This window comes from Sorex araneus, chromosome 3 (assembly GCF_027595985.1).
Source record: "Sorex araneus isolate mSorAra2 chromosome 3, mSorAra2.pri, whole genome shotgun sequence".
In the NCBI taxonomy this organism is placed as follows: Eukaryota; Metazoa; Chordata; class Mammalia; order Eulipotyphla; family Soricidae; genus Sorex; species Sorex araneus.
This window is the reverse complement of record NC_073304.1, coordinates 206157929-206172273: the sequence shown is the minus strand read 5'-3', so window position 1 is coordinate 206172273 and position 14345 is coordinate 206157929. Positions and strand designations below refer to the sequence as shown.

At 57.9% G+C, this 14345-nt stretch overlaps 2 protein-coding genes across 4 annotated transcripts; one reads left to right on the top strand and one right to left on the bottom strand.

Moving 5' to 3' along the window:
• The first annotated feature begins 807 nt into the window (after window positions 1-807).
• LOC129403569 (tectonic-like complex member MKS1) lies at window positions 808-4922 on the top strand. Of its 3 annotated transcripts, XM_055132457.1 has the most exons (5): window positions 808-949; window positions 1217-1326; window positions 3375-3472; window positions 3983-4155; window positions 4257-4922. In XM_055132457.1, exons 1-5 carry the CDS (start codon window positions 870-872, stop codon window positions 4375-4377), a joined length of 582 nt encoding a protein of 193 aa, XP_054988432.1. In that variant the 5' UTR covers window positions 808-869; the 3' UTR covers window positions 4378-4922. The 3 variants fall into 3 exon arrangements, with proteins under 3 accessions (XP_054988432.1, XP_054988431.1, XP_054988430.1); XM_055132456.1 differs by having other exon boundaries at window positions 3402-3472; window positions 3983-4922; XM_055132455.1 differs by having other exon boundaries at window positions 3983-4922.
• A 301-nt stretch (window positions 4923-5223) lies between these two features.
• On the bottom strand, window positions 5224-11500 carry LOC129403516 (eosinophil peroxidase-like). The gene is made up of 9 exons (XM_055132230.1): window positions 11292-11500; window positions 11072-11201; window positions 10674-10931; window positions 9619-9937; window positions 8284-8444; window positions 7778-8033; window positions 7251-7421; window positions 5629-5866; window positions 5224-5425 (listed from the first exon to the last, which is right to left on the bottom strand). Exons 1-9 carry the CDS (start codon window positions 11498-11500, stop codon window positions 5224-5226), a joined length of 1944 nt encoding a protein of 647 aa, XP_054988205.1.
• Window positions 11501-14345: the final 2845 nt, after the last annotated feature.

The window sequence follows — 14345 nt, the reverse complement described above, 5'->3', positions numbered from 1 at the left end:
TCTCAAGCAAGGTTCTCATGCTCCGTGTGGGGTGTTGAACCAGATCCAGGTACCCATGTGGGACAGGGATGGACTTGGGGGAGAGAAAACAAGAACTCCTTAATATTTTCCTCCAAGGAATGTCTCGTCCTCAGAGAAGAATCCTCAAGATCCCCTGGAAAGACTGCTGACGGCTAACGTGCTGTTTCTAGGCAACGAGAGTAGTTCCACCGTGTTTCAAGGAAAACAGCATCTTCCAGGATAATTCACTGACCCTGATGCCATCCTGGATGGTTGGAGACAGGACTCCCTCCCGAGGTGGCCACTACCTAAAATTCCTTTCCACTGACTTGCCAGGGGCAGGATTTTGTGCTATTGTGACCTGAGCCTCAGACTTCTCTGGTTGCCACCCGGATAACTTTTTCTCCCCTGCAGCAACCGTTGCCTCTTGAACACTGGCCTTCAGCCGAGAGCCCTTAACTGGGAAGCGGTGATGGAGGAAGTGTGGTCAGGGGAAAAGGAGCCAACGCCAGCCTGGGCTGCAGGGGGCTAGCACCCACCACCCTGGAGTTGAATCTCTTTGGAGGGGGCCCAGGACTCTACCTTCCTGTCCACCTTCCCTTTGGAAAGTGCACCCAGCTCTGTGGAGGCGAGCCTTGCTGGCCCTGCTGGTGAGCAGCGATGCCTCGGTGGGCCCAGCCCGGGCCTAGAACCGGACTGCGGCCAGGTCACGTGACCCTCCGCGCGGGGGCGCGCGGGGCCGGGAGAGGGGGCGGGGGCGCGCGGGGAGGCGGGGGCGCGCGGGGCCGGGAGCGGGGTGCGGGGGCGCGCACGGCCGCGGCCGCGTTGCCCGGGAGTGGGGGGCGGGGCGGCCGGCGCGGCGCGGCGTCATGGCGGCGGCCGCCTGGAGCTCCGACACCGGCGAGGCCGTTTACCGCTCCCGGGACCCTGTGCGCAACCTGCGCCTCCGGTAGCCCCGCGCCCCGGCCCGGCCCTGTGTCCCGCGGCCCCCAGTTCGCGCCCGCGCCTGCGTCGCTCACGCCCGCGACCCCCGCGCCCCCGGCTCTGTCCACGCGCCGCGTCCAGCCCCCGGGGCGCCGCTCAGGGCGGCCGCGCAGCGTCACTGTCCGCCTCCGCACCCGCGCCCCGCCGCCTCCCCCTCGGCCTCTGCGCCCCGGTAGCCCAGTGCTCGCGGCACCCTCTTCCCCGCCTTCATCCCTGACCCTCTGTCCGACAGCGTCCACCTGCAGAGAGTGACCGCCAGCGCCTTCCTGCGAGACCAGCCCGCTGCCCAGGCCGGGAAGGACCTCAGGGGTGTGGCCGCCTTGTGGCCCCAAGCGACAGCCAGTGGGTGTCTGGGGGAGATGAGGCCCCTGGGGCGTGGGGGAGGGGCTGGCGGGCGCCCACCTGGTCAGACCCCCGCAGAGCCAGGTCTGGACTGGGAGAAAAGGCCACGGGGCCGTGGGTGGGAAGGGTGGCAGCCAGGCTTGGCGCCCAGACCCGCTCACGTGACGCTGTGGGTGGAAATGAGGCGATCCCAGCCGTCAGGATACTGTCTGAGCTGTGGTCAAATGTAGCGAAATGACAACCGCTCTCCTTTAGAAGTGTACTGAGAAATGCTAGCTGTTGAATGTAAACAACTAAGGGATAGTCTCAAATGTTATGCAGTGTGATTTCAGAATCCTTAGAAATTTCCCTGGATAGCTAAATACTACCATGGCATTGATATTTTTGGTCAGGGCATAAGTGCTTCACATTCTAAATATAAATCATTTAAAAAGAGGCTGTTAAGCTCTTTTGGAAAACAATATGAACGATTCTCAAAAAATTAGAAATTGAGCTCCCATTTGACCCAGCAGTACCACTCCTGGGAATATATCCTGGAAAGGCAAAAAGGTATAGTAGAAATGACATCTATTTGCATGTTCATTGCAGCAGTGTTTACAATAGCCAAAATCTGGAAAAAAACAGAGTGCCCAAAAACAGATGACTGGTTAAAGAAACTTTGGTACATCTACACAATGGAATACTATGTGGCTGTTAGAAAAGATGAAGTCATGAAATTTGCATATAAGTGGATCAATATGGAAAGTATCATGTTAAGTGAAATGAGTCAGAAAGAGAGAGACATAGAAAGATAGCACTCATCTGTGGAATATAAAATAACAGAGTGGTAGACTAACACCCAAGAGTTGTAGAGATAAGGACCAGGAGGTCTGCCCCACAGCTTGGAAACTGGCCTCACATGCTGGGGGGAAAAGGCAGCTGAGATAGAGAAGGGAACACCAAGTAGAGGATGTTGGGAGGACCCACTTGGGTTGGAAGATGTGAACTGAAAGTAAACTATAGACCGAACATGAAGGCCACTCAATACCTCTATTGCAAACTACAATACCCGAAAGGAGTGAGAACAAAAAGGAATGCCCTGCTGCAGAGGCAGGGTGGGGTGGTGAGAGGGATACTGGGATCATTGGTGGAGGTGAATGGGCACTGGTTGGAGGGATGGGTAAATGACCACTGTAGAGTGAAATGCAAACACAAAAGTTCATAAGTTTGTATATCACAGTGATTCTCTAATAAAAAATTAAAAATAAAATAAAATAAAAACTGAAAAAAGAGAAAATATTATGTTGTAATATAACCACATTTTAGTTATCATTCATCATTTCTGAATGTACATTTGTGGTTTTTTCACCTTTTTACTTGTATAAATAATGCTGCTTTATTGGAAAAAGAAAAAAGAAAAAAAAGGGGCTGTTAAGTTGGGGTCTGTTTGAAAAAGTGGGATGTTCACAAAATCTGTGTGCCTGAAAATTGCCTTATGTGGAAGTCTGAAGGGTGAGGATAAAAGACCTGATACTTTGCTAGTTCTGGGGTTTCTGCTTTTATTATATGCACTTGAAAATGGCCAGGTAAAAATGTGGGCATTTGTCTTGAGCACTTGTCTCTGAAAAGGCATACTCAGCTAGGGGTACATTCCAATCAGTTTCTTTAAATAATCGCTTATTTGTCTTCCTGCTTTGCTTTGGCTGCAACTCTCTTATGATCACAGTGTTTTTTAAGTTAAATATATGACTCAGGGACATTAATGACCAAGCATGCCATGCCAGGGCACCTTTCTCCATCAGTGGAGACCGTTGGGACGGAGGAACTGCTCTTCAGGGTCTGTGGCTGAGGCACATGAGAACCTTCCATGAACACTTGATTTCATCAGATCCGAGTAGTGAAGAGCACTTCTAGGGTCCTAACCTCCGCTTCTGCACGTATCCGTGGCCGTCTAAGCCTTGTGCAGAGGGAGTGCTTAGTAGTTCACGGGTGCCCAGCTGCTTTGGTGGGAAACCGGGGGCTTTGGTTGTGAGCAACGCAGAGCAAGGAGCGGTGCTGATTTAGCTCAGACATCTGTCTCCTTGTTTCCTCTGGAGGTGGCCACCGGCCTGATGAAGATGAAAAGGAGGAGGTCGAGATTGGGTGGCAGGAGAAGCTCTTCAGCCAGGTGAGCAAGTGTCCCTCGTCTGCCGTATGTCCCTGCACCTGGCGCCTGGTGGGGGAAGATTCTTGAGATGGATCTTACCAGACTGAGCTGTAAGAGGCTGTAGGACTTTATAGTCCCCCCTTTGTGTGTGACTGTGGGCGATGTAAGCTAGCGACCCACGCGCCCAGCATTCTGCTCGCAGACAGGCCTGTGTCCTGGCTTGGTCACATGCCACCTTTGGCTACCTGTGGCCCCAGATTTCCTTGGATTGTTCCCTTGGCCCACCTTGCCTAGACGTCAGCCTTCCAGAAGAGAACACACCGCAGACGCCCATCTTCAGCAGCCCTGCTCCCCTGTTCTCCCTGTACCCCGACTAGGCTGTGTTGCCACTCTGGGAAAACAGGTGTAGATAAGCGGGAGCTGGTTTCCCGCCTGTCCAATCATATCATACCTGCGGGACAGACTTCATTGAGCAGGTGAGGGAACACAAGTGTGACGTTTCTCAGTAGATGTGTTTCTTTGTGAGCTCAGTTCGAAGTCGATCTGTACCAAAATGAAGGCGCCTGCCAGAGCCCCCTGGATCATCAGTACCGGCAGGAGATCCTGAAGCTGGAGGGCTCGGGTGGCAGGAAGAACAGGCACATCTTTACCTACACAGACTCCGACAGATACACCAGCCTGGAGGAGGTGTTGCTCTTGCCCAGGTCCCCTAATGTCCTTCTCCTCTGCCTGCCTGGGTCTTGCTCCTGGTGCTCCCGGCCTTCCCGGCCAGGGCTGCTGACCACCCGGCTCTGTCTCCCTGCAGAGGCCTTCCAGAGAGCCCGGCGCCGCATGCAGGAGGCCCGAGAGAGCCTCCCCCAGGACCTAGTGAGCCCCTCGGGAACCCTGGTCTCCTAGTCCCCAGGCCTGGCCGTGTTGGAAGCTGAGGCCCGGCAGCCACCCTGAGCCTGTGCTCCTCCTTCATCGCTTCTGTGAGGAGCAGCGGCCCTGGAAGATCCACACCTTCCTCTGCCTCACACGAGGGCTTCTCCCTCCCTGTAGAAACAGCGGGCAACCCTCCCTCTTCCCCTCATGTTGGAGTTTCTACAGGGGCCGACCAACAAGTCGGACCCTGGGGTAGAGCCATTTCAGGGTCCCCTTCTGAGTTTTGGCCCACGCAGTAGCCCCAGTATCAGGGACAAGGGGCAACAGGCCCGAGAGCTCAAATTCCGGCCCAGTCGCAAGCCCCCACCCCAGGGGCGTGGGTGCAAAGTGGCCTTCATGGTGCGTCTGTCTGTGGGTGGATGCAGCACTTTCCACCAGAGTCGGTTCACTAAGGCACTTGCCTTCCATGTGGCCAACACCAGTTCCTTCCCCAGCACCAGCAGGAATGACCCCCAAAAGCAGGATGCAAAATGAACAGCCTTCTGAGCACGGGGTCTGCTACCTTTTATTGGGGTTCTTTTGTACATTAAAAAACTTTTTATCCAGATTCTCTTCTGTTTTCTGCTCAGTTCTGGCTGGCCCGGGAGAATCCACCGTGACCGGCCTAAGGTGTCTCCATCAGTCTCTGCACAGATTCTCTCAGAGGTGAAGGCACTGAGGTGGCGTCAGTTGGCGCTCCAGTGGCCCTGAAGCATGGGGAGCAAAGCGTGGGTCTTAGCCCAGCCCCTGCCCCAGCACCGCGTACTGGGTTAGCAGCTGCCCCCCCCTTACCTTCAGAGAACTCACAGGGCCCGCATACCCGCAGAGGCCTCGCTCCCTCCCTCCCCCTCCCCATACTTACAGAGGCCTCACTGGCCCTCCCAGGCAGACAGGTCCAGTCTGGGAATGTGGGTGCAGTTCACAAAGTCCTGGGGGTAGCTGCCTCCCTTGAACGGGTCCTTGGGCACGGTGCTGATGCCCGTGTTGTCACACAGGACCGAAGACAGGGAAATGCTGCTCAGGGCCTGCCGCTGGCTCTCCGTGAAGACACCCGGCTTCTGCCACCAGAACCTGCAGGGATGAGGAGATGGGGAGGCTCTGAGGCCTGACTCTGCCTCTGGTTCCAGGCCCTCAGCAGGGCGGGGCAGCCTGGCCCTGTCAGCATGTCCCAGCAGGGCATCCTTCCCGAGTGCAGGCTCCAGGGGCTGGATCCTGGGGTCTGGGGAGTGGAAGCTGGAAAGACCTAGTGTCAGGTGCTCGGGCAGGGTCCTCACCTGTCCCCACTGCGGATCCTGTGGAACTGCTTCTCCAGCAGACAGGCCAGGAGAGGCCCCACGCGGGCTCCTGGCAAGACGGGCTCCGCAACGGCCCCGATCCACAGGTCGATGTTGTTGGCCGTCCCGTACAGCTCCAGGAACTGTTTTGCCAAGACCGGGTTTTTCAGCCCCAGGCTGAGCTGAGCCAGGGTGCGGGGCTGGGAAAGGCCGCAGAAGCGCCTCCAGGCGTTGTACCCTGAGGAAAGGCCAGGAGCACTGTCAGAGTCTCCCCCGCTGCCCTCCCAGGAGGCCCATCCAGACAGCCTGTGGTCAGGCCCTGCGTCAGAACCCCATCCCTGCTGGCACCAGACCCTGCACCATCCAGACACCAAACCACCGTCGGAGAACGTAAGGTGGGAGACAGCCCGGGCTCCTGGGCATCTCAGTGAGGACGGTGCCCCCTGCTCAGGGCCTCTTGAACCCACACTTGTCCTGACCCGGTCTGTGATGGGCTCAAGTGCCTCCATGAGAGCAACTGAGACAGTAGGACCACAACACTGGTTCTCTCTTCCCAGCCTCTCTCGGGTCCACAGAGTGCTGAAAGGACTCTACAGATACTGAGCAAAACCCAGCAGGTTTCAAGGGGCTGCCCTGCTGAGGTGGACCATGGACAGCACACGGGTCAGCTTGGAGGCCATAGGTAGGGGCAGGAGGGGACTCAGGCACTGCACTGCCCTGGGTGGATTCGCAGCTCCCCAGCAGGGGGAGCCCGAGTGAAAGCAGGCAGAGTGAAAGCAGCTGCTCAGGGCCTGAGTGCTGGGAGGGCCAGTCCCAGGGGCCTGCACCCAGCTCACCCCCCTCAGCCACGGACATGGGGCACCTAGCTGTCCCCTGGCCCCCACTGAACACCAGGATCATTCTGCTGATGAGTCTGACTGTCCCGGGCTCGTGGCCTGGGGCCTGGAACCCGGTTCTCTAGCTCATCTCCTGGCTACCCCTGCTGCACAGCTGCTTCTCATGTCCCTGAGGGGGTCCTTCTGCCCCTCCTCACCCACAGTCTCACAAACCTTGATCTGATTCACCGGCTCCCGGCAGCCCAGGCTTGTCGGCCTCCCCTCAGCCAGCCCTGGACCTGCAGCCTGAGAGTCCTTCTGGAGCCTGTCCAGGGGAGGGCCTCTGCCCCCCACACCCCAATCCTGGGTCTTCCCAGGAGGGAGGATAAATGCACCACTGACACTGAGCATCCCAGACAATGCCGCTAATGTGGCGCCTCAGCTTCACGCATCCCTTAGCTCTTTCTGTTTCCTCTCAAGCCCCCTATTTTCTTCAGAGACAAAACCAGCAGAAGGGAATCTCTGTCCCTGTCTCTCACCTGCTGCTTTCTCTGCTCGGCCAGGCCTGCTGCCCTGCCCTCCCCTCTGACCCAGACTTGTCAGGTCTTGAACCCGCAGCCCCAGCCCCTCAGTGTAGGCCTGCCTGACCGCATCCACCTGGGCTGACCACCCCCAGTCCCAGCGCATTCGTCCCGTCCAAGGTGCCAGTGACAAAGGGGGTGCCCAGGTCTCTTCCCTGAGTCCCTTCCTCTACCCCACCCTCATCCCCACCCTGAGCCTGCAGCCTGGGCAGAGGGGGTCCCTCACCCGGGATGCCGTGGTCCCGGCCACGCTGCATGTTGAGAGCTGCCAGGTCCAGTCCGATCCTGCTCTGGCGCTCAAACAGCCGCTCCCGGAGCTCGTCAACCATCATGGAGTCCTGCTGGTTCAGCTTGGCAGGGGTGGCCATGAGGCCGCGGAGGATGGGGTCAATGCCACCTGCAGTGGGACAAGGCATGGGGCTCTGGTCGGGCCTGGCTGGGCAGTGTCCTTGCCTTATCAGCTGCCAGACCGATCCCAGCTGAACCAGCCAGTCGTACATCTGCCGTGGCGAGTGGCAGCACACGGAGGTCTGGGTGAAGGAAGGGTTGGGCCCCAGACAAGGGGTCACCTGCCCCATGTCTAGGCAGAGGCAAGGACCTGCTTTCAGGCCCTCTCAGCCTCTGCTCCCCGCCCGGTCTGTCAGCCACCTCCTACTTCAGGCCGAGAACTGACCTGCTGCATCAGTGGGGCCGCCTGGAGAGGACAGGCAGCCCACTATCACCCTGCACCCCTCTCTGGGGAGACCCACACACCTTGGTATACCACGCGCCAGGTGGCAAAGAAGTTGGCACTGAGGGGCACGCGAGGTTCGGGGCCGGAGGCCTGGTACTGGCTGTCCAGGCGCATCACGAAGGGCTGCAGCATCATGTGGCTGAAGCTCGAGGTCAGGGTGAAGACGTTGGCCACCCGTGGGTCCTCGCTGGGGCAGTAGCCCTGGTAGGGCCCCAGGGTGCGAGCGGCATGAAGAGAGCCCAGAAGCAGCGGCAGGAAGTCTCGGTACGTGATGATCTGGAGAGGAGGCAGGAGCCCCGTCTGATCCCCGCCCCAGCACCCCCAGCACGACACCCCCATAACCGTGGACAGAGCCTTGCCCTGGGGAGAGCCACTGGACTGTCTCCCTCCTCCTCATATCCACGGTTCCTCCAAGCCACGGGGACCCCTCCCCAGTGGGCTGATCAGCACCCCCAGCGTGTGTCCAGCAGGAGGCAGTCGCGTCCCCTGTGCCGTTCTCCCGTCCCGGACTCGCTGCTGCCCCCACCTGGACTGTGGCACCCACGATCTTGCGCGCCTCTTGGTACAGCTGCTCCCCGCTCCAGCCGGGGTTCAGGCGCCTCAGCTCCGTGGCCAGCCGGTTGTGTTCTCTCAGGAACAGGGTGTGCAGGGCCGCCATCTCGGGGGTGTCACTGGCTCGGGGGTCACCTGCAAAGTCCCGTTCAGAGTCCCACATGCAGAAAGGCCCTCCTGCTGCTGGGCAGGCTCAGGCCCCCAGCCATCATTCAGGTTGAGTGTGGAGATGCCCCCGGCTCAGGGGGACAGAGGCGAGGACAGGTTGGCTGAGCTGGCTGGCAAAGCTCAGACACTGTCAGACAAGAAGACCCTGTCCTGTTCCTGGACGCTGAGGACCGCCTGACCCATGGAGTGGAGGTGGGTGCGGGCATTCTGAGGCCCAGATGCCCGGGAACCGGTACTGGCCACAGCCTGTCTCTGCCCAGAGCCATCAGATGCTCCGCTGAGTCGGGAGAAGAGGCAGGTGCAAGGCGGGCACAGCCCTCTGCTTTGGCCAGGCACTCCCAGGAGTCCCCGGACAAGCACAGGCCTCCCCTGTGGCTCCTGGGCTCCAATCACTCCCTCTTTGCCGCGGCCCTCCTGCCCCATACTCCAGGGCAGCTGATGTGCCAGGATCACGAGGAGAAACCAGCCTGAGGCCAGCGGGAGCCACCCTGCACAGGCAGCCCACGACAGAGCAGGTCAGCTGGGCCCTCAGTGACCACACCAACCCCTGGGCACCGCCTCTGACTCTCTGGGCTCCGGCCCCACTGGCTCTGACCTGGGCCTCATTTGGCCCCTGGAAAATGAGCGTGCCAGTCACCTCTCCCTGCCACAGCGGCTCCAAGGTTGGGAGATGCCCCTGAAACTATCTGACAACCGAGAACCATCCTCCTCCTCAGTGTGACTTGTCCCAGCAGCAAGTGTAGGCGGGCATCCAACCCCGGGAGGGTCCCTGAGTCCAGCGGGAGGCACAGTCCCTGCCAGTCCCTGGAGGCCAGGCTCCGGGGCCCGGCGGCGGGAAGCCCTCTGTGGCCCTAGCCAAGCCTGCAGAGGCGCACAGAGCCCGGCCAGGAACAATAGGTGGACTTTGGATCAGAACTGGGGCAGCCCTCTGACGCGTCCTTGCAGGGAGGCCGTCCCGCACAGGCACGTAGCCAGGAGAGAGCCGGGGGTCATCTCGGGTCACACCAGCCTCGCTGAGCAGCCCTTCCTGTCGCCCATCTGTGCCCATCCCGTGCCCAGCACACAACTCCTAGGCTCCGATGGGCTCTGTAGCGAGGCCCTACCCCACCCGCCCCGGCCCCTGCCCCTTTCCTGGTCTCACCTGCCAGGAAGCAGGGGATGCGCGCAGTGCGGTTGCTGAGCACGCAGGGGTCGCCCAGCACGTAGTCGAAGGGCAGCAGTGCGCGGCCCTCATCGCGGAACACTTGGTTGACGGCCAGCAGCCCGTGCTCATCCGTGAGGTTGCGCAGCCGCTCCGCCAAGCTGGCCTCGCTGCCGTACACTGTGCTGGCGTCCAGGAAGGAGCTGCGCTGGTTCGTCTGCTCCCGGACCCGGTTGCCGTTTACTGGGTGCCAGGGCAGCGAGCGGAAGAAGGGCAGGCAGTCCCCGGGGGTCGTGATGCGCGGGTCATCGGGCGGGATCTAGGTGGGAGAAGAGTCCCTGGCACCCAGGCAAACTCACAGCCCTTGCTCCTCCCCAAAGTCTAAACCTTCCTTCTCCGGGGAGCCCTCCCGTCACTCACTCCAAACACCTAAACTATAAGCAGGGCAGCCTGAACACCCTCGCGCCTGGCACGAGGACCCTGCAGATACGTGTCTCTTCCAACCTTCTTTGTGAGTGGGGGCTCAGAGAAGAAGAGTGGGGGGGCCTTTGCCTCTCCTCCTGACCTTGAGACTGTGCCTTGGAAATTCCTTCTGGCCTCTCTGTGCCAGTTGCTCTACACTCCCTGAAGCTCAGACAACCAGTGCTCAGGGCACAGATGCCCATGGGAGAAGGTCAGTAAGCTCGGAAGTGCCACTGGCTGCACTTGAGCTAAGAGACAGAGGGAGACCGGGGGCTCTGCACCCTGAAGGGCCAGGAATAGATGAGGTGGCCAGAGGGGAACCAACCAAGGAGTGACCAAGCCCCCAAGCCCTGCAGTGAGGTCTCCCTAGGAAATCATAGTGTGGGGGGTTGAGCAGGGGCTACAGGGGCAGAAGGGACTTCTGTTCTCTGCAGACCCCACTCAAGGCGCAGCTCCCCAAACATACTCGGCCCTCCAGGCCCTGCCCCTCGTCCCTAGCCTCAGGCGGGGCACCTAGCACAGAGCTCTTGGGTGACTTGTCCCCGCTGCCCTCCAGCTCTCCATCCCTGGAAGGCTGGGACACCGGTGGGTACCTCGATGGGGAAGCAGGGGGGTATCCGGGCACAGGTCCTGCGGCAATCGGCTCCTACCACACTGTCCTCTCCCAACAAAGAGGTGGACACAGACAGATCATGGTTGGGCATGTAGTTTGCTCCGGGAGGAGACTTGGGGGAGAAGGCCAAGTCGTGGAGCAGGAACTGGCCCCAGTGGGGGAACATGAGCGACCGGCCTGGGTCAGAGGTCAGCCTTGAGCTGGGGAAGCGCACGATCCTGTTGGAGACGTCCCGGACCTGACGGGAAAGATGAGTCAGAGTGGGCCTCCGGCTCCCTGCCCCTGTCCCAGCCCTTTCTCATTGGGGTCCCGTCCCCATGTAGAAGACATCCACTCTCTGGCAGCCCTTGTTCCTGGACACCCCCAGAACCCACTCACCAGAGGGAGGACGAAACCGTTGTGCTTCTTGCCCGGAGTCCAGCCCAAGGGCAACGCCCGCCCGTCCTCATATTCGGCTGGCAGCCAGCGGGCCAAGGCATGGTTGGAGGCCCCCAGCCATGGTCTCCTCCTGCAGGGGCAGATGAATAGCATCAGCGGGAGGGTCGGGACGGGACTCGTGGAAGGGGGCCCCAGCTCAACTACAGCCCTGGGCACCCACTTGTTGTTGCATCTCCCATTGATGGTCCGGTACTGGTCACTGCATTGTCCGTCCTGGTCTTCCACCTGGTCCTGCGCCTCGTCCTGATCTGCACAGCCATTGTTCGGGGACGGCGGAGGCAGCTGGGGCTTCGTCAGGACCCCTATGGGAGGACAGGGTGCCAGGCCTGAGTTTGGGGTCCCAAGCCCTACTTGAGTGTTCCGTGCCATCCCCAAGGTATGTCCCAGCCTCCCACCCGGCTTCCTCCAGCCCAGGTGTTGGCAAGCCTGGGGCTCCGTGGGGAACACTGACCAGTGATGCGGATGGAGTCAGACTCCTGTGCCAGGCCCTTTCCCTGTGGCAGCCCCAAGGCCACACGCAGATAGATGGTGGCCCTAAGGACTGTGCCAGGGGCAGGTAATAACACCCTCAGTTGGTGGTCTTCATCTTCGGGTCCTTCTGCCGGTCCTTCTGCCGGTCCTTCTGCCGGTCCTTCTGCCGGTCCTTCTGCCGGTCCTTCTGCCGGTCCTTCTGCCGGTCCTTCTGCCGGTCCTTCTGCCGGTCCAGTTGAGCTGTTGGGATGCTCCTGTTTGGTGCTGCATGGAAAAGAGAGTGAGGGCTGGAGCCAGAAGCACACCCCAAGCCCCCACCCAGCCAGGGGCAGTCAGGACGCAGCCGACAGACAAGGTGCTCTTCCACAGAGGCCCCAGCCCAGGGTGCCTGGGACAGGGTGCGGGTATGAGCACTCCATCCACTCCCCAACCCAGGCAGGTCCCAGTCTCACCTCGTCTGCGTCCCGTCATAGGAGGCTTCCAGCAGCAGCTCAGCCTCTGCGATGTAGGTGCCAAGGACTGAAGGTGCCAGTTTCCTGGGAGCTGCTGTTCCGAGGGAAAGGGGGTCATCACAGCCCAGGGAGACTGTCAACCCCCAGCGCAGCTTCCCAGAGCCAACACCCACTCCCGTCCCACACCACCCTCCTTGCTAGAGTACCTGGGGCACTGCCCTCACAAGGCTGGGCCAGGATCAACGTGGCCAGGACCCCTGCCAGGGCCAGGAGCAGCCTCAGTTCTGCCAAGGTATTCCGAGACGGAGGGGGCTGAGCTGCCCACAGCCGCATCCTGCCGGGTCGGCTGTCTTCTGAGCTCTGCCTTGACTGCTCTCCTTTCCCTGCTTTACTCTTCTCTCTACTCTGCTCTCCTTTCTCCTCTCTGCTCTCCTCTCAACTCTAGCTCTGGGAGAGCTGAGAAGGGCCTTTTGTACCCCTCCTGGGCGTAGGGAGGGGCACTCTGGTCCCACAAGCCCCACCCCTCTAAAGCCCCTCCTTGCCGTCAGACCCTGTTTGGAACTTGGTCTTCATCAGGGAGGGTCTCATTCTAAGTCAGTCAAACGAGAACCTTGATCTTGTCTGAAATAATCCTTTCTTTACTCTGTCTCAATAACTAGTTTCAAAAACTCCCAAACCAGATATTTCTAGGGCTTTCTAGTGTTTTCTCCCCCCCCACCACACACACACACACACACACACACACACACACACACACACACACACACATACGTTTATTGTTTATTCTCTGCAGTTACCACCAAAAAAGCTCATATTCAATTTTTTTTCAAAGAAAAATCTCTAAAGTGGTAAAATACTTTTAAAAACTAGCATTTATAATTACATTGTGAATCTATTCAAGAACATCTGAGCTTGGAGCAGATTCACCATATGGGTGCAGTGAGTATAACAGATAGCAACCTGGTATTTTAAAAGAAAAAATATTTTTATTGAGATTTTGCGGTTTACAATGCTATGAATACTGTTTTTTCATGCACATAATTTCAACACCACACCCAGCAACTGGTAGCCCCTCCCACTCCCAAGGATCCCAAGACCCCTCCACCCCAAGCCCCTCCCTCTATTGCTGGGTCAATTCTCTCAATGTGTTGTTGCCTTTGGCCCTTTGATGCTCCCTTTCTGTGTATCTTTAATTCCCACACATGACAGAGCTTATTCTGCATCTATCCCTTTCCTTATGACTGACCACTCACGATGATATCCTCTAGTTCCATCCATGATGCGGCAAATTGCATGATTTTATTCTTTCCTAGAGCTGCAAAGTATTCCACTGTGCGTATATACCACAGTCTTCTTGGTTTCTCCTTTGACTTCACCTGACTTGGACAAGTTTGAATCCAGTTTAATGACTTGAATGACCTGCCCACTCTTCCCAGCCCACTCTTGAAGACTGACTCTAATGCTCTGTTTCTGCCTCTATCCCTCTCTCTTCACAATGTCAGGACAAACCCAGACATGGAAGGCAAGTTCTTTGCTGCCCTGCCTAAAACCATTAAAGTTTACATTCACTTCCATTTACCAGACCATAAGCATTCGGAAGCAAAAACGAAAGCAGAGGAGGCATAGAAGCATGCACCTGATACAGGAACAAGTGCCACTTCTCATTAAAATTTATGGTGTTCATATTAAGTTCAAAAAAATAATTTGATCCAGAGCAATAGTACAGCAAATAGAGTCCCTTCTGCCTTCAGACCCTGTTTGGAATTTGGTCTTCATCAGGGAGGGGTCTTTTTCTAAGTCAGTCAAATGGGAACCTTGATCTTGCTGAAATAATCCTATTTTTACTGTTTTATTAACTAGTTCCAAAACCTGCATGCGGCGGACCTAGGTTCCATCCCCAGTAACCCCTATAGTCCCCTGAGCACGGCCTTATTCCTGAGTGTAGAGCCAAGAGTAACCCGAGTATCGCCAGGTGTACACTCCCCCCCCAAAAAAAAAATTGAGTTTCTGGTGTCTGTAGAAAGCCTAAGAGCATTAGTTGATTAAACTTCCACTTGGAAGACACAATCTCCATCTAGTAGAACCTGGGAATGGTGTGTGAGAGCCACCCTACAGCTATCATTTGTGGGATGAGAGACCAAGTCCACTTTTCATGGACCAGGAGGCAGAGGACAAAGACCTAATCCAGTTTCATGATTTTGCCTTCATGAAGGTCACAACAGATGAATCCATTGCCTCCCACTGAGATGGCGAACCCGTTATTATATGGTTTGAATGTTTTGCACACACTA